General features: G+C 35.8%; 1 protein-coding gene across 3 annotated transcripts in view; it reads left to right on the top strand.

Moving 5' to 3' along the window:
• The window catches only part of ASAP2 (ArfGAP with SH3 domain, ankyrin repeat and PH domain 2), a 96,095-nt gene that overhangs the window by 56,269 nt on the left and 14,447 nt on the right, over positions 1 to 25,379 (top strand). For all 3 annotated transcript variants that reach the window (XM_068937217.1, XM_068937218.1, XM_068937219.1), the window contains exons 9-21: positions 50 to 136; positions 5,946 to 6,049; positions 6,161 to 6,230; positions 11,946 to 12,033; positions 15,057 to 15,105; positions 15,226 to 15,392; positions 16,703 to 16,836; positions 17,560 to 17,654; positions 19,444 to 19,633; positions 20,074 to 20,159; positions 20,340 to 20,455; positions 20,960 to 21,027; positions 21,755 to 21,868. In XM_068937217.1, coding sequence (XP_068793318.1) covers positions 50 to 136; positions 5,946 to 6,049; positions 6,161 to 6,230; positions 11,946 to 12,033; positions 15,057 to 15,105; positions 15,226 to 15,392; positions 16,703 to 16,836; positions 17,560 to 17,654; positions 19,444 to 19,633; positions 20,074 to 20,159; positions 20,340 to 20,455; positions 20,960 to 21,027; positions 21,755 to 21,868 — 1,368 coding nt within the window. The remainder of the gene's footprint in view (positions 1 to 49; positions 137 to 5,945; positions 6,050 to 6,160; positions 6,231 to 11,945; positions 12,034 to 15,056; positions 15,106 to 15,225; positions 15,393 to 16,702; positions 16,837 to 17,559; positions 17,655 to 19,443; positions 19,634 to 20,073; positions 20,160 to 20,339; positions 20,456 to 20,959; positions 21,028 to 21,754; positions 21,869 to 25,379) is intronic.

The following is a 25,379-nucleotide window of genomic DNA, read 5'->3' as shown; positions in this document are numbered from 1 at the left end:
TGAGAAGAACCACTTCTTCATTTTTAACTGGTATTTTTCTTCATTCAAGATAAAACAAGCACAAGATGAGGAAAGAAGACAACTAACACAACTTAGAGATATTTTAAAATCAGCACTCCAGGTTGATCAGAAAGAGGTGAGCATATAAGGTGACTTAACTTGGGAATACCTATTACAATAACTTCCAATGTAATATTAGTTTTTGAAATAGAATTATTTTAACTTTCACTGGCCATATAAGTCTTTTTTAGTAAAGTTATTTATTTCTGTTTTGATATTCATATTGTACATTTCTGACAGTTTTGTGTATTTTTTAAAGGAATTCTCGCTACAATACACAAGGGACTTACTGCAAAAGAACTTCTTTTGTTACTCTTTCTAAGGTTGCAAAGTGCTAAAACTGGTGCACTGTCTGTGAACTAGCTGCAAGCAATGGGTTCTGTGTTGCTCAAACTGAGAATGGAAGAACTTTGACAATATCAGAAAGATCAAATCAGTACAGAAGTTATCCTTCTGTATTATCAAAAGATTATGTAAAGTTAAAATAATTTTAAATCCCAAAACACATCAGTCATCATCAGCAAAAATGACAGTGAAGTTTGATATTCTGCTACAAGACACCATTTTTTCAAAGGTGCTGAACTGCCCTTCACCCTTGCAATCTGGCAAAACAGTATTTTTTGAGCTTCATCTATGATTGCTGCTAGATTTAAAATTTCTGGAGAAATTACATTTTGCAAGAACCAAGCGTCTTGTTTATAATCAAATCCTAAACTTTGGGTCTACTTTTGTGAGTGCTTCATCTTCATATAAATAAATGCCAGCTTCCTTTGTGTGGCTGCTGGGACGTGAACAAGTGATGAATGAACTTTTCAGATTCTCTTTCTGAGAGTGATTACAAGAAAGTAGTTTAGTCTACAGAGCTCAGACTTTCTTGATCTTTCTCAGTCTGGCTTTCATCATCGTCTAAAAGTTGTGTCTTTCTGCCTACCTCCAACAGGTGGCCAGATAGCCGTTTAAAGAGTCTTCAATGCCCTTGACTTCGAGGTGCTATTATCGTGTGAAGTTTGTGGTGATAACCGTTGATATAAAGGCCTATACAGTTTGGAGACAGCATTTTGGGTTCTTTTGAGCCCAAGTGAGTTTAGGACTCACTGAGGTGTGCATTTGCTAAAAACTTTCAAATTTGAACTCTATGGAATGAAAGACTAATTATCCTAGTGGAGATAGTGACTACTTTGGCACCACTGTTGGTTGCCTTCTCTCATTTGCTGAAGAAGTCTTTGCCTTGGAAGGTGTGTTGCCAGGCTTTTTATTTTACTCAGGCCTTTTTTGTTAAAGGAGATAATGGAAGCATTTGGCTTTCCTTGTGTCTGGGAATGTGGCTCCTCTGAGTTTACCTGTAAATATCTATGATATTGGTATTAATGTATACAAAAGATGTGGTGAGCACACATTTGCTTTTCACAGACTGAAAAATAATAAATACGACAACAAATAAATTTATCACTCGTTTTGTCGCGATTAAAAACACAAATGCAGTGTTTTATACTATATTCATTATATATTAATTTGCAAGTTTAGCTATAAGTACTTGCAGAGCATGAGAAATAATATCATTTTTTTAAAGTTTTTGAAAACATCAATTAATCAGTGGGATGCCAAACAATCCTGGTGTAATGTTCTGTACGACCCACTGATACTATTCTTGTTTCACTGTAATTTCCTTTACTATAACTGATTTCTTTTTCCTTCCTGAAATGCATTTACATTTTGTGACCGAAGTCTAGGAGAGTAAGTGTTACTATGTTTTAATGAAAATAGTTGGCATGATTTCCATTCAGTTTTCAAGAAACTGGATTTTTCCTCTGAGCTTTTTTCTGTCAGTATGAAAAAAGTTTTGTTTTTTGTTTTGGGGTTTTTTTGTTTTTTTCCCCTCCTATTAAGGGTGTTACCCAAAAAAAAAAAAAAAGTTGTCAGCTTGTTCTTGAGAAGGAAGATTATTGCAGGAGAAATTGGTAATTGCCTATTATCTCCCTGCTGGGATTAAATCCAGTTGCTTGATTTGATTTGATATTTGCTTGATCTTAAAGATGTATGTATTTTTAATTAAAATGAGCTTCAGCTGTGAAATATAGAATGCAATTGTTTGTTTCTGCTATGTTTTAAAAAAAAAAAAAAAGCACATAAATATTGGTAGTGGTTTTTTGTTGTTGTGACTGTATACGTTGTTTCTTCCTGAGGACTTCCTGAAACCTGCTTTGTATTGAAATTTCTTTTTAAGTGGTCATTGAAAAATATTTGTGTGTCTAACTTAGTTGTTGTTAACTTTTAAACTTTTTTTTCAAATTGTAGAGCTCCTACAAGTTTTGGGGTCAACTTTAGATAGTATTATCTTTATTTCTCTCTTTCTTTTGTCCTCTCGATTTGTTGAAGACTTAACTACTAGCTTAGCCAAAAGCAAGACAGCTATGCAGCGACTGCCTCTCAGGCAGTGGGAACAACTGCCTATGTTAGAGTACAACTCTGAAAAGTTAGGATTAAAATAGCCTTAATCTAATATTTAGATTTGCTTCTGCTTCCTCTGCAGTGTCGGTGGAGCCGACAGTCTATTAACTCCACTGCAAAGTAGGATAAACTTTGTCTTTCTTGACAAAAGCTGTGGTAGGTATGCCATAGGAGAAGCTGCCTCTAGCGGGTTCTGGCAGACACATCTGCTGGAAACTCTGTGGGGCTCTGGATAGGTAAGGTGCGGATCTGAAAAATCATTGTGGCCGTGATATTGTAAAATGCAGGAGAAGCTTGAGCTGTTGTGATGCCCTTTAAGGGCTTTCTGGCAGTTCTGTGCTCAGGAGTCGTCAGGATGGTCTAAGCTGTCTGATACATAGCAGCTGTGGAACTGGCTGAAATTTGCCTTGTATAGACTAGAGCACCTTGTGTGGAAAGTTTTGTTGTGTTCAGATACTGGGGCCGATAACTAGGTTTTTAGGAACTGTCTTACCAGTTGTCACAGGTTATCTTCACAAAATAATGTTTTCACAGTTCCGTTGTTAGCAATGTTATTCAGCCTGATTTAGAAGCAAATCTTTTGAAGACTTTGAAAGAAATAATTTTAAATGTGTTTATGGTCGCAGAAGTGATTCACTGTAAACATGCTGCAATGAAATGACTCGCCTTTTTCTGTATGCCTATCTGCGTTTCAAAGCTGATAAAGTGGACAAAGTTCAGTTTCTTAGGCTTATGTACTTCAGTCTATTCTGATCTTTTTATGACTAAGACATATTTAAAATGACAATCCTCTGCACTAGATATGCCCTATATCCTGCAGTGATACATTTCCTCCCATGGATAATGTACGTTTTTCCAGCTCTTCTGATGAGGTCATTGGGTCTGACCCTGTTGTCTCTGATTTGCACTCCCGTTTGGAGAATGTGCAAACCAGGAACAAGGGAAGATCCTTTTGGGAGCCTGCATATGGAAAAGGCATGCTGAGGTTGCCCGGAAGGATGTCAATTGTGATGGTGATTTGTGGTATGGCATCATGTCTGTTAGGAGCTAGATCAAAATCATGAACTGGCTTTTCAGGGGGTATGAAAAAACATCATCTGGAAATCACATTGAACAGTACTGATTTGCGTAAAGCCTGAACCAGTGACTTAGAAGTGAAAACGTTCTTGTCTTGTCCTTAACTGCCTTTCATGAAACAGTATAAAATTTTTAAAAATACTGTTCATGGTAATGAATGTGTGGAAATACACGTCATCTACAGCAGCTTCCTCTCTAGCTGAAGTAAAGCAGGAAGCTTGTATTATTGGCTTGCCAATTTAGCCAAGCATAGCAACTGAGCATAAACAACAGCTGAAGGAAAGTAATTGAAAAGCAGCAGAAAATATTGTACAAAAAGAGCGGCAAAATCTTAAGTAATGGGAATTCTGCTATGGGCACATATTAGAGGTCATCTGAAATCTTTACATAATTGAGGATGTGGAGAACAGAAATTAATTTCCTGTAAGGGCTCTAATCTTTTGGGAATGGAAGTCCTTTACTGAAACAACACAGAATAACGAGAAGCAGAGTGTAAGGCATTGGTAGGACATAACAGGCAGTGTGAGAGCAGATTTTCTTCAGAAGTCAGTGAACATATGTGTGCAGTGATTCTTGATCAGTGATGAGAATTCTTTCTGCATGTTGTTCTATTTTTATGCTTGGCAGCCAGAATACACAAAAACAAACAATTCTGTACAAAATAACTAGGGAAGGTTGATAAACATAGTGATTTAAATCTGAGGGGATATTTTATCAGAAATGGACATTTAAACGGTGGGTTTGTTGTGTCTTTAAAAACGGTGGGTTTGTTGTGTCTTTAAAAGCCTCAGATGGACGTCCTAGCTACCTGGTACAGCTTCCTAAATCACCTGCTGAGAGACTGGGAGTGAGCACAAGTTGCTCCTACCAGAACAGGAGCACCCTGGCAGTGCCTGTCGTGAGCTTGGTTTGGGGTTCTCGGGGCCTCCGAGCTCCAGGATTGTCCTGCAGCCTGCAGATGGGGAGTCTTAAGCACGCTGAACGGGGTTGTAGATAGTGGCTCTGTCCTCGCCATTGTGTTTCTGACCTGTCATGTGCTGTCACTACAGTTCAGGAGGACCCTGACTTTGGTAGCAGAATGTGCTGCTAGAGCTTATGAAAGAGCTGCAGGCCGTCTGAGCTGGCATTCCCTGGGGAAAAGCACAGTCCAAGCGTGTCCTGGGTTTTCCTTTCCTTGTATCCAAAGCTGTCTTATACTTAGGCTGTATATAAAGCTAACTGTAAATAGAGAGAAATGATCTTCTAAATTCATTATTTGTGGAGCACTGTGTTTTATTTTATCATGTGTCCACTCAGGAAATCCAAATTAATATATCTTGTGTTCATACTACTACTGTTTGAGACTATTTCATTTTTTAAGCAAAAGAGGATTTGTTTCCATTTAGTAAGTTTCTTTCTTAGTAGTTCTTAAGTTCAAGCTTAGATATTCTCAGAGACTCATTTAAATGAGCTGTTATTTTTTTTTTTTTCTTACTAGTATTATCTGCTATATATCACTGGGTTATATTACTCTGGTGTAGCTAAAAGAGTGGAAAAGAAAACAATAAATATTGTAAATATTAGTGATTGTTGCTGTATGCATTGAAAAGTCCATCCTATCATGTAGCTGATGATAAGACAGCATGACATACCAGATTCCTCATTTCTAGATTCTTATTTTTTAAGAAGTTGAACTCTTAAGGCAGGGAGTCTTGCAGCTGGGGAGTTGCGAGAGTGGTGAGAGTAGTTTAGTTTAATACTTGTTATCTTGTCCCCGAATTGTACTTTGTTCAAGTCACTGGACCCAGGAAAACTCACTTTGATTTGGTTTAACTTACTGTTATGGAAATAACTTCCCTTTTTCTGCTAATTCCTCTGTGCCTCCTGAACTGTTTCCAGTAGGTCTATGTTACTTTCCAAGGAGAACAACTTGACTCATTTTCCACAAGGAAAACGAATTCTTCAAATTTATTTATGGTTTTATTTTTATTTATTTATTTTTTTTTTTGCAATGAAAGGGTGCACTTGGAATTACAGGTAATAATAACCTTTAGTATTTATACACTGCAGTGTTTGTATGAGTTGGAGAACCATTGCTCAATTACTACTCAGTTTAAAAAAATGTATAAATGCCAGTAGTAAAGCTAAATAAAAGTAGAGGATTTTGGCAGGTGCTGATGATGGCAACTTCTTAAATATTTTTTGTGCCCTATGAAAGAAGAAATGGATCTTATTCTCTGATTGAGGAGGAAAAATGTACTTAATATGGCCCCTCAGATTAGTTACAGGGCAAGAAGTAAAGCTCAGAAGCTCATTAATAGAAGAGAGATTTTGGTCAAACATGTGGAATGCATTGAAAATTGCTGTTCCTTATGTTTCAGGATTCTCAGATCCGTCAGAGTACCGCTTACAGTTTACATCAGCCTCAGGGAAACAAGGAGCACGGCACTGAACGAAACGGCAGTCTGTACAAGAAAAGTGATGGGTAAGTACTGCTGGATTCTACTGGAAAAAACTGAGGTCCCAAGAGTTGAAATAATGTAATATTAAATATATTAAAAATCGAGTCACTTATTTTTTTTTCCTTTTAAACCAGAATCAGAAAAGTATGGCAGAAAAGGAAGTGTTCAGTTAAAAATGGTTTTCTTACAATTTCCCATGGTACAGTAAGTATTTGTTTACAGTATTTTATGTACATGGTTGCTAATACAAAAAGACAAGTTATGCTGTTCTATATTTATAATTTGGATTTAGCTAGATTTCCTGATGCAGCGTTTTTAATATGATGGATACATCTTTTTAAGGCAGTCTTTCAGAAATGTATTAAGACATACACAATATCTAAAAATACATATTCTTCTCTTTTTTTTTTTTTTTTAATGCTGATGATTGTTAATGGAAAAAATGGCTTTTTTTAATGAGTCATTTTGTTCATGTAAACCGTTCATATTTTACCAGACTGGCTAAAAATACAAATACTGACTTCAGTTTCTGAAAAGATATTTGGAAGGGGGTTCCTTTTACAGATGGCTTCAAACAACTTCTTATGTTTAAAAGGCAAGCTGAAAGAATGCTGAAACTCTTCCATCTGCAAAATTTGCTGCTATCTGGTAATCTGTTATGAAGATAGCTTTCTTAGGGAACAGCTTTGGGGAGGGAAATTAACTCTGAAAGCAGCTTCTACCAGAAACAAAAGAGTTGGGGAATTAGAACCCCCTCTTTCTTTGCTATAGGTATTCAAAACATACTAACATGGCCATGTAACTTTCTATATGTGGCTTTGAACCCAGCTATTTTTCCTTTTCCGTACCCTTTCTCTTTGTATTTTGCTTTCTCAAAACTTTCTTAAGTTTCTAAAGTCAGGAATCAATTCAGTGACAGTATTTCCCATTGTTTGTCTAATAAGCAGTCCTGTTTCTTGATCCTGTTATGAACCATTCTGTTCTTCATCCTGTTATGTTTGTTGCTATGACTGCAAGTTGACCCTGGCAGCAAAAATGAATCAATCTCTCGTTTGTGCATCTAATCACGAGCTGTTGCTTTCTGAATTGACAACCAGGAGTAAAAGAGGAGTGTTAAAACAGGCCTGCAAAATAGAGTGGCTGCTATGACTTTAGAATTGTCGAGTGTATGTAAGTATGTCTTTGTCAGAGAAAAGTCTGTTAGTGTCTCCATGTTACGTAAATGCACTTGGCATTGGACATGCTGCAGTGGTATCAGTAGGAGTCTGGCTAGGGCAACTCAGAGCTTGGCACAGGCTACCAAATCCACTTGTGGAGGACAATTTTAAAAGCTTGTATATACAAGTACACTTACCGAGTTCTGTCAAGATACCGTTGTTCTACTCGTTTTATAAGTGGTCTACCAGATGGTCTGACGTTTTTAGAAGCAGTGAGTTCCCACTGAAATCAATGGAGCTTCAGATGGAAATCGGTTGCTAAGATAGATACTTACATGTGGGTTTAGATATGTGAGCTTCACAGGTTTGGTCTTCGTCTTTTGGTATTACAAAATTAAAATCTGACAAATTACAAAATAAACTTCTAGAAAGTATTTCTTATATTTTTTTTTCCTAACTTTCTCCCTATGTTATGGTGGCAGTTTTAGGCAGTAATGAATGCTTATTTTATTGAAAGTGCAATGAGAGTGCAATGGGTATTAATTTCTTAAGAATGGTTATAAATTTCTTAAGAATTTTTTGGGCTGCTTTGAATGTCTTTCCAGACTTTTGAAGCAACGGTATTGATTTCCAGATGTTCTTAGCATTGATATCTCTTGGCCTCTAAAATGTGATGTGTCCTCTGTTCCCAGCTACTTAGGAAAATGAACCATCTCTCAGAAGTTCAGTAGTCCGTTTTGTTTGCCTTACCAAGTGCAAATTTTTAAGTGCCTTTCCTTTAAAGGCTTAGTATTCATGGATCTCTGTGGCCTCTCACATTTTCGTGAGGGACTATTTTTTCAGTTGATTTCTTGCACAGCCATCTTCTATCAGTTGCAGATGCTGTGTTCCGACTTAAGTTTGCTTGCCAGGTGCTCTCCTGATATTGATGGAGAATATGGTTTGTTTTTCTGTCAGCCGCTTAGCTGTAAGGCTGAATACATTTGTCTGTATTGGCATATGCGCAGATGCTAGATTTTCAGATATCTAAAAGTTTCAAAGAAATTAGCATTCATAGAGCGATATGCGAGGTAGTGATTGACTGAAAAACAGACGCTGCTCTTTGTGTAATTATTAGCAACTGGAAATTGTTTGACACCTACCTGACTGCAGTTTCATGTACGTGGATGAAAAAACAATGATAGAAGCTGATTGAACTGTGTAAATAGGAATTCATAAGTGGTTTCTGTGTCGAGAAATCGTGAGTGAGAAACTTATATTTGAGGGCCTTATATTCCTTAGAGTTGACTTTTGTTCAGAAAGCTTAAATGGAATTTACTGGTTGTCTGCAAAAAGGAATATAATGAATATCTCTTATCAGGGAATCGTGGAATTGTTGTTCTTTCTTTTTTTTACTGCTGGAAACTTTATTATACCATTAGGATTAACAGCAAAATCTGAAGGTGAAAGAATAAGATTCGATCTTTTGATTCTTCCTAAATCACTGAAATACCGAGAAAAACTGAATGATGAAATTGGCTAACGAGTGTGTTAAATAAGTGAAATAGGAGCGGAGTGGAATGAGTGGAATATGAGGCTCATGCCTCATGTGAAAATCAGTTGTATAGCGTGGAACTCCTCAGTGTTGTCTAAGAAGCCCAACTTTTCCATTCCTGCAGCTCTTCTTTGTTGCTGGAATGTTTGGGGGGATAGAAAGCTACAGTTTTCCAGGAAGGAAGGAACATGAGTTGATGCTGAAGCCTCTGCGTATGGTAGGAGGGGTGGCAGCACGTTTTTCCAGGACACTTGTGTATTAAAGTGAATGCCAAAAAATTCAGTAGTAGTCTGATGTTTAATTATCCAATGAGAGAATCAGGCAAATGAATGAAGCACAGAAATCTCAAACAAATAGTTTAATGGCAGTTATATGTTTCTTATCATTTTCTACTTCCATTGTCACCTAAGCCTGCCTAAGTCTGGATCAACCTGCAGTCTAGCATGCCTAAAGAATTCACATAGCCTGCTCCTCATCTCCCTTTATCTTGAGGCTAATAACTTCCGCCCTGAACAGCATCCACCACGTGATGGAAACATGTTGTCCACCACGTAACAGCACGTGTCGGGTGGATAGCTGTTGTTTGGCTACAGGACAGAAACATGAATGTGGTGGTATCACCCAAATGCTACGTATGTGGATTTATTTATTTGTTTTGCCTTAACACCTATGTTAATGTTGACTGTCTTAGGAGGTTTAAAAGTCCTCGGTTAAATGCTTTGAAATATATGGGCACAAACTGAAACCAGGAAGTTCCATCTGAACGTAAGGAAGAGCTTCTTTACTGTGAGGGTAACAGAGCACTGGCCCAGGTTGCCCAGAGAAGTTGTGGAGTCTCCCTCCATGGAGATATTAGAAAGCCGTCTGGACACAGTACTGGGGAACCTACTTTAGGTGACCCAGCTTGAGTGGGGGGGGTTGGACTGGATGATCTCCAAAGGTCCCTATCAACCTTAACCTATCTGTGATATAGTTGATTCCAAAACTCAGCAGATCGGCCTAGGATGTGTTTTCAGTTGTTGCAGCCGTTTTCTTTGCTTCCGAAATCCTGACGCGGAATTCTTAAACCACGTTCTCCGGTTCAGACAGAAGAGGTCTGTGTATATTGGTCCTTTAGATCTCTCTGAAACGTTTTGGTGGGTCCACCTACGGCTTCACGTTTTATGTTACAGAAAATGGGAAGTCCTGGAACGTATTTAAGCTCTGAAGTCGTGGGGACTTTCTGTGATTCCAGCAGGTGGATTTTTTTTTTAAAACTGAATTTACTTGAATTTTTACTTTCTCATAGAACCTCTGAGGAAGGTATACATTGGTTGTCCAGGGGCTTATTTACCAAATATTTTATATGTTGATTTTTGTTTGCTTTATTTTGTGTTTTCATTATAGGCAGCCTCTGGACAGTTCTTTGGCAACAGATTTGTTAAAAACATAAACACTGGAAATTTTAGTGCTGTGAATAGTATGGATATTTAAATATAACCAAGAAAATGGGCCCAAGCTGGCATTTTCAAGATGTTTTCTGGCATACTTCTAGTTTCAAAGACCTCTTGTTGTTGGTAGGCTAAAATAATGAAAACTATATTCCTTCTTGCTATTAAAAGGATTTGTATCTGGAATTTGGAAAGCTATTTACAAGGCAGAGAACACAACGTGGTTGTCAATTAATTGTCATCCTACTGCCTTCAAAACCTCTCTTGGGTACGGTTTGTTTGACATTGCCCAGCAAGTGTTCTGCAGGTTTGCTGTTACAAAGCTTGCATGACTTCACATTATGTCTGCTGGTTTTGTTGGGTGAATCATGAGCATGCTATTTCTCAAGGATGCCAGGCTTTTTGACACAGGAAATAATACGTAGTTGCTTCCCTCCTTCTGTTTCTCCATGGTTTTTGATCTTTTAGTGAGCTTCAAATATAATGAAGTCATTATTCTTTTTTTGGCCGGCTCCATCTTTTTATTCAGGTTATTTCAAGGAAAACTGTAGTCTTCCTTAATAGACTTGTTCTTCCTTCTTTTTTTTAAGTGAAATAAGTTCATCAATGGATTTAGAAAATATTGAGAAGGTCTGCTTTTCTTATAATCCATTGCAAATTGATAACATGCTATAACATGATTAAATCTTGTTTTAATAGCTTCATATATTAAAATGATTAGGATCACAACAATAAGCATTGTAATGTGTTTTTGTATGTTTCTATCTTTATAGTAGTACTTTCCTAATTGTTTAAACAAATTATTATTTTCTAGATCTTATCGTCGAGAACAAGGTCTCCGTACTTAAATCTGCTTTCTGATTTAATTAGACTAAAAAAAAAAAGAGTGAAGCTAGTTTTCCATTGTAGCAAGTGCAAGCAATTCCTTAAGTCAAGGTAGCAAACATATTGTCTTTGTAGGCCCTACCCCAGACAGGGAGGACAGGCAGGTTAATTAGTGCTGAGGTGCTATTTAAAACAGTCTTTGTAGACTTTATGAGACTTTCTAAGATGACATTTGCATGTGTGTTTTAATAAAACATTGCCCCTTTTTATTCAATACGGAACTGAAATAGGTGAGAGGAACCTGACTAGAAAGTATATATCATTGTAGAATATGATATTTAGTGCAACTACTTTTTGATAATGAACTGAATCAGTTTAGTTTTGTATATGTTTATTGCAAGACTTCTCTGTGCAAACTTCTTATTTTTCTTCTATGTGCTACTTCACTGATTTAAAAAATTAGAATTTATTCTAAACTGGTTGTCTGGGCTCTCTTTAAAGACATCAGCAAAATTCAGTTTATTTCATTCTAAGCTTGGTGGTATGAAACATTTGCTGATGATCTTTCTCTCTTTAGTGATTGTTGAAAACCTAGGCAACTCACTTCTAAACTAATGTTTAAATTTTACAGGGTTAAACCTAGGTAAATTAAATCTGTCTCTTTGTTACACCTCATTCCTTCAGATAAGTGTTACTGGTAAGTTGACCAAAGCGGTGATAATTGGAGTGATGCTAGCCCCTCTCCCCTTTCGAAATTCCAGTGCAATGAACAAAATAGCCCCATGTAAGAAAATAAAATTTGCAAACTGAGCATCCAGAAGAAAATATAAATTTAAGTCTGGCTACCTTAAAAACCGAAGTGTCAGCCATTTAAAAAATCGTAGTGGCCATAGTCAGGTGCTACCTTGTCTTGGACTGCAGGGCTCAGTCAGGATGCAGTATACTAAAATTTGTATTTTTTGTCTTGACATAGGCTAACCGGCCTCCGGCAAAGCTCAATCTGTTAACCTGCCAAGTGAAAACAAACCCAGAGGAGAAAAAGTGTTTTGACCTCATATCACGTAGGTTTGTTGTTTAAGTCTTTTTACTTGCAATTAATATCTGGGGGTTTTGTATTATTTCTGAAGATGTGTCAATAATCCAATTAAACACTTAAAGGTAAACATTCTATAAATGCTTATCAAATGCCCTTCTTAGGGCAAATTGCCTGCCTTTTTTTTTTTTTTTTTTTTTTTTTAACATAATGCAAGTTATTGTACCTGCTTATTTAGAAAACTGCTTGTTTTAAAGCTGTGTTTACTGCTCCGTTCTATGTCATTCTGTGCCACCTTACAACGCAGTAACAATGCTTTTGCTGTGACATTGCTCTTTATCTTATGGTTGTCATAGCTGATCATCTCAAAGTTGTGTCTTTCGTACAGGACCAAAAGCAAGATTTAAACTATGATAAAATTTCTCAAAATTAAAGCATGTCGATTGCTATGTAATTTTGGAGGAAATGCTAAAAGCATTTTTAGCTTTGTTATCTCAGAGTAGCTGTAAAGAGGAGATAATGAGCCTGCAAATTTAAAAGACCAAAATGGAGTAATTTAAGATTTGGCTTTGGAACTGAACAGGATGATGCGACATTGTATAGTGAAAGGTTTCCTTTGTCTTCTTCCTGGGACATTTTAGTGTTGTATTTATGGACTCCATAGAAATGCAGTGCACATACATACATACATACATACATACATACATAATAATTTATTGGGGGAGAAGAGTGTTATGCTATTCCTCATTTATTCATTTGTCAGTACATAAAAGTACTTTCCTCTTTGAAAGTATAAGATATGCTACTGATGTTGATAGGACTAGTACTCATGTACGCCAGATACAGCCTTTCCATTTCCACTCTGTGCTAAATTAATGTGATCATTTTGTTTTAGTTCTATTATAAATAGCACAAACAATGCAAACAATATCATATAACACTTCAGGGAGAATGTTGGAGAGGGGTAAGTGAAGGCAAACACGTGTTTACAGGTAACACTGACCTAATAGATTTGTGAAAATCTCTTACTTTGGAGAGTCATAAACAGTGAATTAAACATACTTGCTATCAGTTTATTTTTATTGTCTTCCTGAAGTTTTTTTTCTATTATTACTGTCTAATTGCTAATCATGAAGTCTTTTTTTTTTTTTCCTTTGAATATGCTTTGATTATCTTACACTACTCTATATCTAGTAATCCTGTCTCTAGAATGTGGCAATGCTGGGCTATTTTATGGTAGTCTTTCATATAGTAGACTTTATATAGCCATTTGCCCTGAAATTTGAAGATGCAAATTAAGCCCTGATTACTGCAGTGTGGATGAACCAAATTTTACTCATCAGTAGGGCTTGATTTTCATTGTCCATACAGATTTGATCACAAGATTAGGAACTTCATTCATGCTATAAATTTTATCTCAAAATTCAGAGAATATTGCTGGGTCTTAACATGATAAAAATTTGAATCATACTTACTTGCTCTCATTTAGCCTACTGTCATTATTAAAGCTCTACTCATATGTTATTGTATGAGAATAAAGTTTATGAAGTAGAATAATAATTTGATGTTTATTTCATTCTGTCTTACTTTTCTGCTTCTTGAAGTTACGTATATTCTCTTTCCTTTCCAAAACTTAATGCACTCTTTTCCTGAGTTTCAAAGGATTCACTATAATCCTGACTTACTGATGCTAATCATGTATCCTTGTTTTGTCTTTTTTAGTTTAGAAAACAAATGGAAAAATATTTTTATTTTGACGAAAGCTACTCAGCTTTAGACACAATCTGATTTCCTCTCCTCACCTTAAAATTGATGCGTTTGCCATAGATTTGATCCAAAACTTTTCCCCCTGCCCCCTCTCATTTGTTTGAAACCTGTTTATCCTTACCTCCTCGATTTTGCCTGTTCGTGTCGCTGCTTTGACGGAACCACAGGCATTCTCAAGCAAGTTGTCATCCCTGTTGACTTCTGCGCTTTCTTTCTCTGTTGATTTCACAGTTACGTTTTGCCTAATATCAGCTTATCACAGCATTTTCATTCATCCCATCGTATATCTGGCAAAGAATAATCAGCCTTATGGTCTCCGGATCACTCTTTCAATTTATTTTACAACAGAGTTTAAAAACATTCATTGTTTTTAACAACTCTGCAAATTGCTGTATCTTGGCAAAGTATATTCTCTTGTTCCTTATCTAACACTTTCCTCTCTGTCCTTTCCTGTGTCCTCGCTCTCTTAACTTTTTCCACGTTTGAAACTGTCTTTTAATACCTTTTTGCCATAATAGCTTTCAGACTTTAGGAAAGTTCACGCTAGAATGTCTTTTTACCTCTAGCTTTACCTCTGGTCTTCTCATCAGCTACCCTCATTTTTAACTCCAAAAAAGTCACCAAATTGTATCATATATCATTTCATTCAAAAACTTAAAATGTATTATGTCTTTTTTTTCTTTAATTATGACATTATAATAACAGTGCTTGTAATTATGAAAGTGGTTTTATACGTGCTTTAGTTGAAACAGCCAGGGTTTATCTTGGCTGTAATTTTGACTTTGTATCTGGTAAGTCCTTTTTGCCATCTTTTTAATTACTGTGGTATAAGAGTTCATCTGGAAACTTGAAGTCTTTCTTATGTGTAGATAACTCCAATATGAACTCTGTGTTTCAAATATGCCCCCACCCAAAAAACAGAAAGCAGATCTTTAGACTTGTGGTTACTGCAAATATGTCTAGAATATGAAAAAAAAACAATTCTGAGCTCTCCTGCTGCTTCTATGATAGAGGCAGGCACAGCACTGAAAGGAAGAGTGTCTATTTAAAAACCAGTAAGCCACCCGTTGAAAAAGAAGGAGCTGTGGATTTGTGAGTGTGAGGTATAAACACAAATGAGGCATGTGTAGTATGAGCGAAACTCACTAAATAGATTTCCTTTGCCTGTCAGCGCTCCAGTCATGAGGCTAGAGGCCACAGAACTCAAATGTCAATAAATTTTGGATGTTTCTGACAGATATCTGTGTAATCAAATTTTTATCTGTATGTGAATTTATTGTACAGATGACAGAACTTATCACTTTCAAGCAGAAGACGAACAGGAATGTCAAATGTGAGTTACTTTGCCAACATTATTTCTGATACTTATTGAAAACCTGGTTTTCTGGTAAGACGTACCTTAAACTTTAGAAATGCCTAAACATTTAATAGCGAAATATTACTGCCATTTTAGATGGACTTCTGTGCTACAAAACAGCAAAGAAGAAGCTTTAAATAATGCATTCAAAGGAGATGATAACACAGGAGAAAATAATATTGTCCAGGAACTGACAAAAGAAATTATATCTGAAGTCCAGAGGATGACTGGAAATGATGTGTGTTGTGACTGTGGAGCACAAGGTGACTCAATTAAGTGTATTTCTAATTGGTAAAAATTCTGCATCTCATGAGAGTGTCTAAGCTGATATTTTTTGCTTTTGCTTTTATTCCTTATCTCACAAGGATTATACACATAATATGCTAACAACTTAATTGCACTACTGTAGTGAGATTGATTGGATATATACATATTGTCAGCGGGGAGAAGAGTTACTAGCTTTTGCTAGTTTTTCTCTCGTGTATTTTGCTAATTGTAACTTTTGCTGACGTAAATCAATTATAAACTTTTATTAGCAAGCCCACATTTTACGGAGTTTACATAAGATTAAGGTAAAACCGGGCAGCAATAAGATTCTTCAAACGTTTTCCTGATACGTTTCATGTTTTGTTTTCACCTTTTATGTTTGAGTTTGATACCTAGCCAGGGAGTCGGTCTAAGACTGTGTTTATTTGGAAAAGAATGCACCTGCTGACTGTGGCTTGCAGGGTTGGTTAAAGTTCGACTTTATTAAAAGTTCTAGTAGATTAAAGTTCTACTTTAAAGTTCTACTTTAATCCTCTTAAATTATTTTTTAATTCCTGCAGTGTCCTGTGTTCTTTTATGTCACACAGTCAACGCAGAACTTACTGTTTTGGTCTGACGCTGTAACTGAAAACCTTAGATCTGAAACTGTATGCATTTTATAGATTAATAGTAACTTCAAGCAATAAATATTGTATGAAACTGTGAGAAGAGTCAGTCCTACTGCCTTTGAAAGAGAACATCCTAAATAGCTAGCACCAAACTTTTATCAAACAAACACATCTTTAAGCTATCTTAAATCCTCAGAAATGAATTAATTGACTGGCAGACAAGGGACAGTTGGATGAGAATCCATTATAGCGTGATTCTGTACGTATACTTCATAATCACTGTGGCTTCCCGTAGTCTAGCGTCTATAGCTGAAATACAAAATAAAAAACTGTAGTCATTGTTATTTCAGTTTATATTGCATCTATACACCCTGATTGAGAATGTGACATCATATTGGTGCTTGAAAACAGTGGAACAAATGATAAACGAGGCCTCAAATGAGCAGCTCCCTTTGGGGTAGATGTCCTTTTACCAAAAAAAAAAGCCTAAAAGTTTATATTTTGACTTATTTCACCTTAAAAAGATTTTTGGTTTGTGTTTCCCAGCAAAGCAAATGTAAAAGTATAAATACTAAAATCCTTATAACTTATGTGCAGGAATATTGCTTTTACACAATTTCATTTCAGTATTAATATATTTTCTAGAATGAAATCACTACCTGAATAAATTGTGATTCTGTAGGTGCTTTCTGTTTCAGATCCTACCTGGCTTTCAACAAACTTGGGAATTCTAACTTGTATTGAATGCTCAGGAATCCATAGAGAACTTGGTGTTCACTATTCGAGAATGCAGTCACTTACGTTAGATGTGCTGGGAACATCTGAACTTTTGGTAAGGAAATTAATTTAAAATAATACAATACAATATTTCCACCGCAAATATATTTTTGTCACTTCAATTATAAGTTATTCCAATCTTGAAAGTTGCCTCTGAATAAACATAATTAAGAAAGCTTATTTCCTTAAGTTTTAGAGAATCTCCTGGAACGTATTGTCTTATTGTCTTACTGTAAACTTTGCCTGATCTTAGAATTCAAATTAGTAAGTGCTTTATATTTTTTAAGTTGACAAGCTTTTTACTCTAGGTTGCTTCTTAAAAGAACAGAGCTGCTTGACATGTGAATGTGCCTTTTAGATTAGAAAGTGAAAGATTTCACAACTATTTATCCCATATATTATTTAGCATTTTTCAGAAGAGAACTTTAATCTGCAAAGGAGGAAAATTTATTAGTCTTTGATACACAAAGAAGTTATGACGTATCAGCTGCTCTGTGACAGTTCATATGTGTGTTCCTACCCAAATTATTTTACGTTTATTTTATAAACTGGTATCTTGCTGGATTATCATACAGTTACTTGTTTGCGTACCAAATCCCATCTGAAAACTGAGGTCCAAAAAGGTGCCTAGTATGCCCATGATCACTAACATGGTAGCAGAGCTAGGAATTAGAGTCCAGAAGTCCCAGCACTCATTTTCTCTTGTCCTCTCGCTAATGGATTTGTTGCCAGTAACTGAACGTATTTGTTTGAGTGAGTTGTGGATTTTTTTTAACAGCTTGCAAAGAATATTGGGAATGCAGGGTTCAATGAGGTTATGGAATTCTGTCTGCCAGTTGAAGAGATGGTCAAACCTAATCCAAGCAGTGATATGTAAGTAAAGAGGCACTACTTCTGAGAAGGGCAGGAATTTAATTTGTCAGTACTAATGGCTTGTGCCATCATGGCTTGCAGCAGCATGCCCTCGAAGATGTATATATGAGTAATACGTAGCCTTATAGCCGAGGAATTAACCGTTTTTTTTCTGATGCTTTACATGTCTGTTTTACTGAACTTTTTATCTGATTGTAACTTTCCTAATACTTAAGATTATGTTACCAGTTTTGTATCTCATGAATTGCAAGACAAGAACAAATTAAGGCTGCCTTGTTGAGAATTTTAAAGACCTGAAGGCACAAACAGAGAGATTAAAAGTAAAGCTATTTCTTTGTTCTGCTTAAGCACACACTTTAACTGAGAGGACGCTCCTACCATCTAGAGACTCCACCTTAGGACTTCAGTCCATAATTACATGGAGTAAACAGAGAACATTTGATGGAGCGCTTTCCCCGAGATCTCTAAACTGTGATGGCAGAGATGTGGCAGCTTCCTTGGCCCTGTCCTATTTCTGCATATAAGAGCTAGTACATAATGCAGAAACAAGACCAGAAGAATTGGCTGTGGATTGCACTGATTTCACATTATCCAGACTTTCACCGTTCTGACAGAGCTAATGTGAAGCTATGCGGCGTAAATTATTTCACTACTACTACTACTACAACTGCAGAATATTAGCATTAATACTAACATCAGTAATAATAATCATCATACGGGATGCCAAATGAATAGCTTAAAGACTTGAAAAAAAATGTTTTTAAGTTTTTAAGTCGTCTACTTTGATATGTGTCTGTATATCGCATTTGTTGTTCTTTATGAAATGAGAATCTAAATGCAGACGCTTTTCAAAAACTATAAAAGAACATTATCCTCTATTTTAGGAACAAGAGCTATCCACTGATTCATTCTATTATTGCTCAATCTCTTATAGTCTCTTATATGATTTATTATTCATAATAAATATGATTTATTATTCATCTCTTATAGTCTCTTATATGATTTATTAATCTCTTATATGATTTATTATTGCCCATTATTACTGTATCCAGATGATAAAGTATAGCTTTGTTGCATGTCCTTTGTGGAGTGGTGTGTAAATCTAGAGAGTATGTTATGCCTTTGAGAGGCATGCGAGCGCCTGTCTTGCTGTGATGGAAAGAGGAATAGTCATTAGTTTCTTGTGGGTGTTGACAGCAAAGTGATAACTCGTATCTGAATTCAGATGTGCCACATGACAGTTTTCACCTCAAGGTGAAACTAAAAACTGCGTCCTCCCCTCCTCTTACGGTTGTGGCGAACAGTTGTTTTGCAGAACATACTGCTGTGAATGCAGATGCAAGCCCTGCGTAGTCTGCACAGAGGTATAAGGCAGATTTTTATTTCCCATGCCTCTCCTTTTTCAGCATATGTAGGAGTACAAGTCAGGTAAATATAAATCTGTAAGGTTGATGTTAGCAAAACAGGATTATGAAGCTTTGATGTATTTTTTTGTGTACATAAAACTGTATAGTCTTGAGATCCACCAACTTCACACCAGACTTAGGGGAGAATTTAGAGTCTGTCTTCATAAGGATATTGGAGATTTGATTCATCTTCTTTAGTTACCTGGTTTCATACTGAAAATATGAGACTTGATGTCTTATGTGTATAATTAAAAAGAGAGATTAGCATAATGACTGAGAAATGCAGTCTTTCCCAGATTTTATTCTAAATGACTTGCATGTATACATGGAATTTCTGACTGTCATCTGTTAAAATAACAAAAGTAAATTATATTCGATTTCAGGAATGCAAGAAAAGATTATATTACTGCCAAGTATATTGAGAGAAAATATGCAAGGAAGAAGCATGCTGACAACGCAGCTAAATTGCACGCTCTTTGTGAAGCAGTCAAATCAAGAGACATTCTTGGATTAGTCCAAGTATATGCTGATGGTGTGGACCTCACAGAAAAAATTCCACTCGCCAATGGCCATGTAAGTGTGGTAAATTTTCTTAGACAAATTGTTATAAGAAGTGCAATAGGATTTTATTATTTAAAAGGTATCGCTTTTTCTTATTGGAGGATAAGATTTGAAATACTATTTTGAGTGTTTGTTCTTTTAATGATGTAATTTAACAGTAACAAAACACTATATTAAATAATTTAAGCTAAAATTGTTTCCAAATGTTATCCTATTTAAAATTTATTAAAATTAAACATTAAATTATTCAGTAATCTTATTGCTTTTAACTCATTTGTTTGTTTATTTAAAGGTAGAAAAAGGTAGGAGCTAAGGTTTTACAAAAGATACTTCAGTGCTAGCACGTCTGAACATTTTGAAATTAAATATTTGAATTATTTTATGTCATAGTATAACTGCTACTTCTCTGTAAATCAGAAGAGATGATTTTTTATTTTTATTATTATTAATAGGAACAAGATGAAACGGCACTTCACCTTGCTGTTAGATCAGTTGATCGGACATCCCTTCATATAGTTGACTTTTTAGTGCAGAATAGGTAAGTGTATTGTAAACTATTAAAATATTGGTTGATGTCAAGTTACAACTTAAACAAAGTGTTTTATTTGCAAATGTAATTTTCTTCTTTGAAAACTGTGTAACAAGAGAAGTTTATTAGCATAGGGTAAAAAACTAATTTTAATCAACTTTCTTCTTCTTCTTTCTTTTACTCCAACAGTGGTAATCTAGACAAGCAAACATGCAAAGGTAGTACAGCTCTGCACTACTGCTGTCTGACAGACAACGTTGAGTGCCTCAAACTGCTTCTGAGAGGGAAGGCTTCTATTGAAATAGGTACAAGGGAAATGTGTACTTTAATTTCACAGTTGTTGCGGATAAAAATTGAAGCTGGAATACATGCATTTTTCCCTCAATTGTTTAATGTTTTTGTGTTTAATGTAATTGTTTTTTGTGTTTTAATTTAATGTTTTTGTGTTTTAATGTAATTGTGTGAATAATATCCTCATTTAAAAAATTAAAATGCTTGTTATTTCAAGTTTTAAACTGATGTATGCATTAGACTTGTTTTTAAACAAATTCAGATAGATAAGTACTCATGATGTCTTGTTGCCTAATTAGATATTGGTATTACATGGCTATCATTCCATATAGGAGGCATGCTGAGTTGCCACTGTTCAGAAGGTTGGCTCCAGATGGGCCTAAATGTGAAGGAAAAACAGCAACTTCAGAATGTCTTGATCTAGTTAATTCACTGTGTAACTGCAGATTTATCTTTAATAATAGACATATAACTAATGACGCCTAGCATCCTAACTTTCTTTTCTTGCTGCAATGTAGCCAATGAATCTGGAGAGACGCCGCTTGATATAGCTAAACGCTTAAAACATACTCACTGTGAAGAGTTGGTAAGTGTCGCATCCTTCACTACGTTTGTGCGTTCGTAAGGAGACTCATGTCTGAATAGTTAACAGTTTAAAGTTGAATACTCAATAACTATGCTCAAGACAGAGTAGTTTTCTGCTCAGAAAAACAAGCAAGTTATATGCTCTTAAGAAGAAACTATATTTCTTCTTAGACATTTTGGAAATGTTAAATTTCTAGGGAATAGGGTTGAGGTGTTAGTCCTGGATCCTCAAGAATTTTGTCTGACATCCCACTGAAATCTAATCACTAAAGTACTTTTTATGGATGAAGACCATGGAAGTGAAGTTTGCTACCATCACTGCTTTTAGTAAGCAAGGAAAATGAATTGATGGGGTCAAGGCTCCTGGGAAGTGAGTCTGTATCAAAAAACTGCCATTACAGTTAATTTCGCCATCCTGCAATTTCTAAATCAAAGCAAATAGAGCATGGTGCTTCTTGTCAGGAAGGAAAAGGAAAACAGAACTACAATGGGTAAGGAAAAGCCCAGTTGCTTTTGATTTATTTGTGTTGGGGTTTGGTCACACAGCTTCATTCTTTGAACTTACCAAAGTACAATAACGTTCCAAATTACTGAAAACTGTATTTAAAACAAAAAATAATATTGGTACTTAGAAACCAAGGTTACGTCTTATGTGTTTTTTGTTTGTTTTAGACTGTATGCAAATACTGCCTGTACCATAAATCTCAACAGTCGTCTTTTTTCCTTAGCTTACTCAAGCACTATCTGGAAGATTTAATTCTCATGTTCATGTAGAGTACGAATGGCGGTTACTCCATGAAGACCTGGATGAAAGTGATGATGATGTGGATGAAAAACTGCAGGTTGTATCTGTGCATCATTAATTTTTTGTACATGTGTCTTTGTGAGTGTGATGTTCATAATGATTTCAATAACATATTACCTCTTGCTGTAGGTATGAAGACACTGCAAAATAAAGTTGTATAATAAAATACAGTAGTTCAAATTTTTGTTTCTTAAACTACAGTTTGCCTACTTTCCTCTACTGTGAGGATCAGATTGTGACTACCCATAGTGAAGTTAGCATATACACAGTATAGTTTGTTTCGATGTGTCAGGAATATTTAGATCTGCTGATCTTGAAGCAGAACCGGTATGAGACAGGAAAAATGCCTTTACAAACAGCGGTAACTTATAGTATCTCCCCGTTTCTGTAAAGCATTTCCAGTCAGTAGGTCTAATTTTGGAACAATTTATGCATTGGCTTGTCTTCTGTGGCACTAATCTTGTTCATTACATTAGGCATGTCCCTTACTACCAGGTTGAGGTCTTAATTCTGAATCTTCCTGTAAAAAGATTTAGGGTTTTTTTTTCCCCCTTTTTCTATTTTTCCTTAAGTCTCTAGTGTCAGTGTGATGGTATGGGTAGTACTACAAGGTATTTCAGTGGCTTAGGAACTTAATTCCATTTTCCAAAGTTAAATTTCCCAGTTTTGGACTAACTTTAAAAAGTATTTAAGCACTTAAACGTACAGACAGGGAGCAAAAACTACAGTGTTTTGATACCAGAATAACATTGAAAAATGGCTTGGATTTCTAGGTGCCAAGTCATTTGAAGTGACATGAAAGCTCCTAAATGCTAAAGACGTTGTGACACTTCCTTAGTATTGAGCAAATGATTTTTTTTTTTTTAATTGCTTATAATAGCTTTTCTGCTTTCTTTAGAAAGTGCAAGGAGCGTATAGGAGACTTTGTATTCATTTATCTTTAGATGTTAACACAACCTTTTGTCCTTTGGAAGTAGCTAATGAAAAATCCTTTCTCCTCTACATAATGAAATTCAACCTTTTTATTCTACAAATGTTATTGTTTTCTTATGTTTTCTGCAAAGCCTGCCATCTCAGATAGGACATGAATTGCTAATACTTAAATAATTAATGACCTAACCCCGAACCTTTTGTGTTGATTTTCCTTTGTTTTCAGATACATTAAAAACTGACAGTCACAGGTTCATATTCTTTGCTTTTACAGGCACCTTTAAAAATATAAGGCCATCAGATTACTGAATGGGCTTAATGTTTTGAAGACTAATTGTGAAATCAATAAGTTTGCTTTTTTGCAAAGTATCACTTCTGCAAGATTCAACTGCATAGCATTCTTCTCATGTCCTGTCTCCTCGGCCCAAAAGCGCTATTACCTCTGATGCTTGACTTGTACTAGAGTTAGCAACAAAAAGCAAAAAACATGTCACAAGCCACCCCATTCAAAACATAATTGCTAGCTTCTGGCAATTTTATTAAGATTTTTCTTGGAAATTTTTGTATCTGTGCAAGAATCTGGCATCAGTGAGCTGTTAAATCCAGTTCTTGTGGATGAGTTTTCATAATATATTCCAGTTTTTATATATCCGCATATATCCATTCCTGTCACTATCCAGATAATAACAGCAATAGCGATGACCTTTTTGATAAAGCAGCTTGAAACTTTCTCATGTGTTTTTGAGAGATATTCCTTTTTCTTGCTGTGAAACCTGTTAAATGCTTTAGGACAAGATATGTGGCATACCAATGCCTTTCTGTGATGCCAGCACTCCAAGTTTTTATTTATATTTTTGATTTGGTTTTCCTGTATTTCCTTCATTGTTGCAAGTTGTCTTTTGCAGTTCAGTGGGTTTTTTTTTTTTTTGGGGGGGGGGGCGGTCCCTGAGCTCCCTCTTGTAAGAAGTTTTCTGCTACTCAGCAATGAGGCTAAAGTAATGAAACTGGTACTTCACTGCCCACTATTAATAGGCTTATACCACAGGGACCTTTGAAAGGAGATTAAGGACTATTAATCACAGACTAGTGTCTGTGAGTACTTTGTTCCAGTGAATATAGCTGTTGCTTAGGATCACACCAGAGTTCTGTTCATAGATGTCAAGCTGTTGGCTAGAGGGCTTCTCTCTCTTACTGGTAAAGAAATTGAATAGATTTTGTTATACTCTGTCAGAAAAGGTCATTTCTGACATTGTCGTTCTTTTAGGCCATAACTTTATCATATAAGAGGGAGCCTTACCTAGAAGAAGGCTAAGATAATCCAAGTGGTCTCGGGGCTGTCCCCGGGTGCCTGGTCCCACCTCATCTTTTGTCTCCGTTATGGCACACTTTTGATTTCAGTTTGCTAAACCAGTAAAAAGCTAACTCAACGAAACAAAAATAATTTTCTGCTGGTTTAGAAAGCAGAAGTAAGTGTGAGCTGAGATGAATACCAGAACCAGGACAGGAGAGGTCAGCGAAAGGAGACTGAGCCAGTGAGGAGTTAGGCTGCTAAACCAAACTGAAGGTAGGGATTAACGCAAGTGAGTGCTTGTCACACGCACTGTTCTGATAATTCTTTGAAGTATTATGCTGTGCTGTAACCTCACTAAAGGTCCTAAAGATCAATCCAGAGTAAGCATTAAATATATTCAGAGGAAAATTGATTGCTTATTCACAATATTGTTTGTGTAAATGTTTATGTGGCCTAAATACTATTACTATAAATGGTTCTTTTTATTTCACACCCTCAGTACATCAGCTACATATTTATCTAACACTATTTCTGAAGGCATAGTTATGCTCTCTGAGCTGTGGAATGTAACAACCCAGTCCTGCACTGGCCATATGTCTTTATAATAATCTCTTTTAATTATCGTTTGATAACAATAATTACCATGATTACTGTTGAAACAGGGAAAATAATGCTAAATGTGCATAGCAAGCAGATGACTTGCTGCAAATCTCAAAGACAACTTATTAGAGCTCATTTGATAATGTGCATGGGAAGAGCAATGTTCTGTCCCGGCTGCCAGTTAAAGTAATCCCCCTAACTGGTCCTGCTTATTTGTTAGTGAGCTAAAAAGACTTCCTGAGAAGTTTGGGCTCCTAATTTGTGGTAGGCTGAGCTGCAGGTAAAATTCCTAGATGCAACTCTTTCCTTGTTTTTGAGATGACGGCCACCTATATGGGATCTAACAGTCATGAACTTCAAATGAGGCTTCGGTTACTTACTTTCTTTTGAAAATATTACCTGATATTCTTATGCAGGAAGACTTTACTTTAAAGTAGACAGTCTGACTGTCTATATTACTTCACTATCAGTAGATAGTCCTATATATGCAGGGTATAGTACATATCCTATAGGAGTGTATGCTACAGGTGAAAATGAAAAAAATAATTTTTCTGAAATTCAGTTCACGTTTGAAAAATTAACGTGCATGATTGCTTTATATTGAAGAAGGAAGAATGTAGGATTTAGGATACGTATTAAAAACAACAGAAATGCATTTTAGAAGTCATTTTCCTCTCTCGTAACTGTTCTTCTAACAAAAATGACCATAACCGATGTGATATCAGTG

This window comes from Struthio camelus, chromosome 3 (genome assembly GCF_040807025.1).
Source record: "Struthio camelus isolate bStrCam1 chromosome 3, bStrCam1.hap1, whole genome shotgun sequence".
In the NCBI taxonomy this organism is placed as follows: domain Eukaryota; kingdom Metazoa; phylum Chordata; class Aves; order Struthioniformes; family Struthionidae; genus Struthio; species Struthio camelus.
The sequence above is the reverse complement of the archived record's forward strand: the minus strand, read 5'-3'. Positions and strand labels throughout refer to the sequence as shown.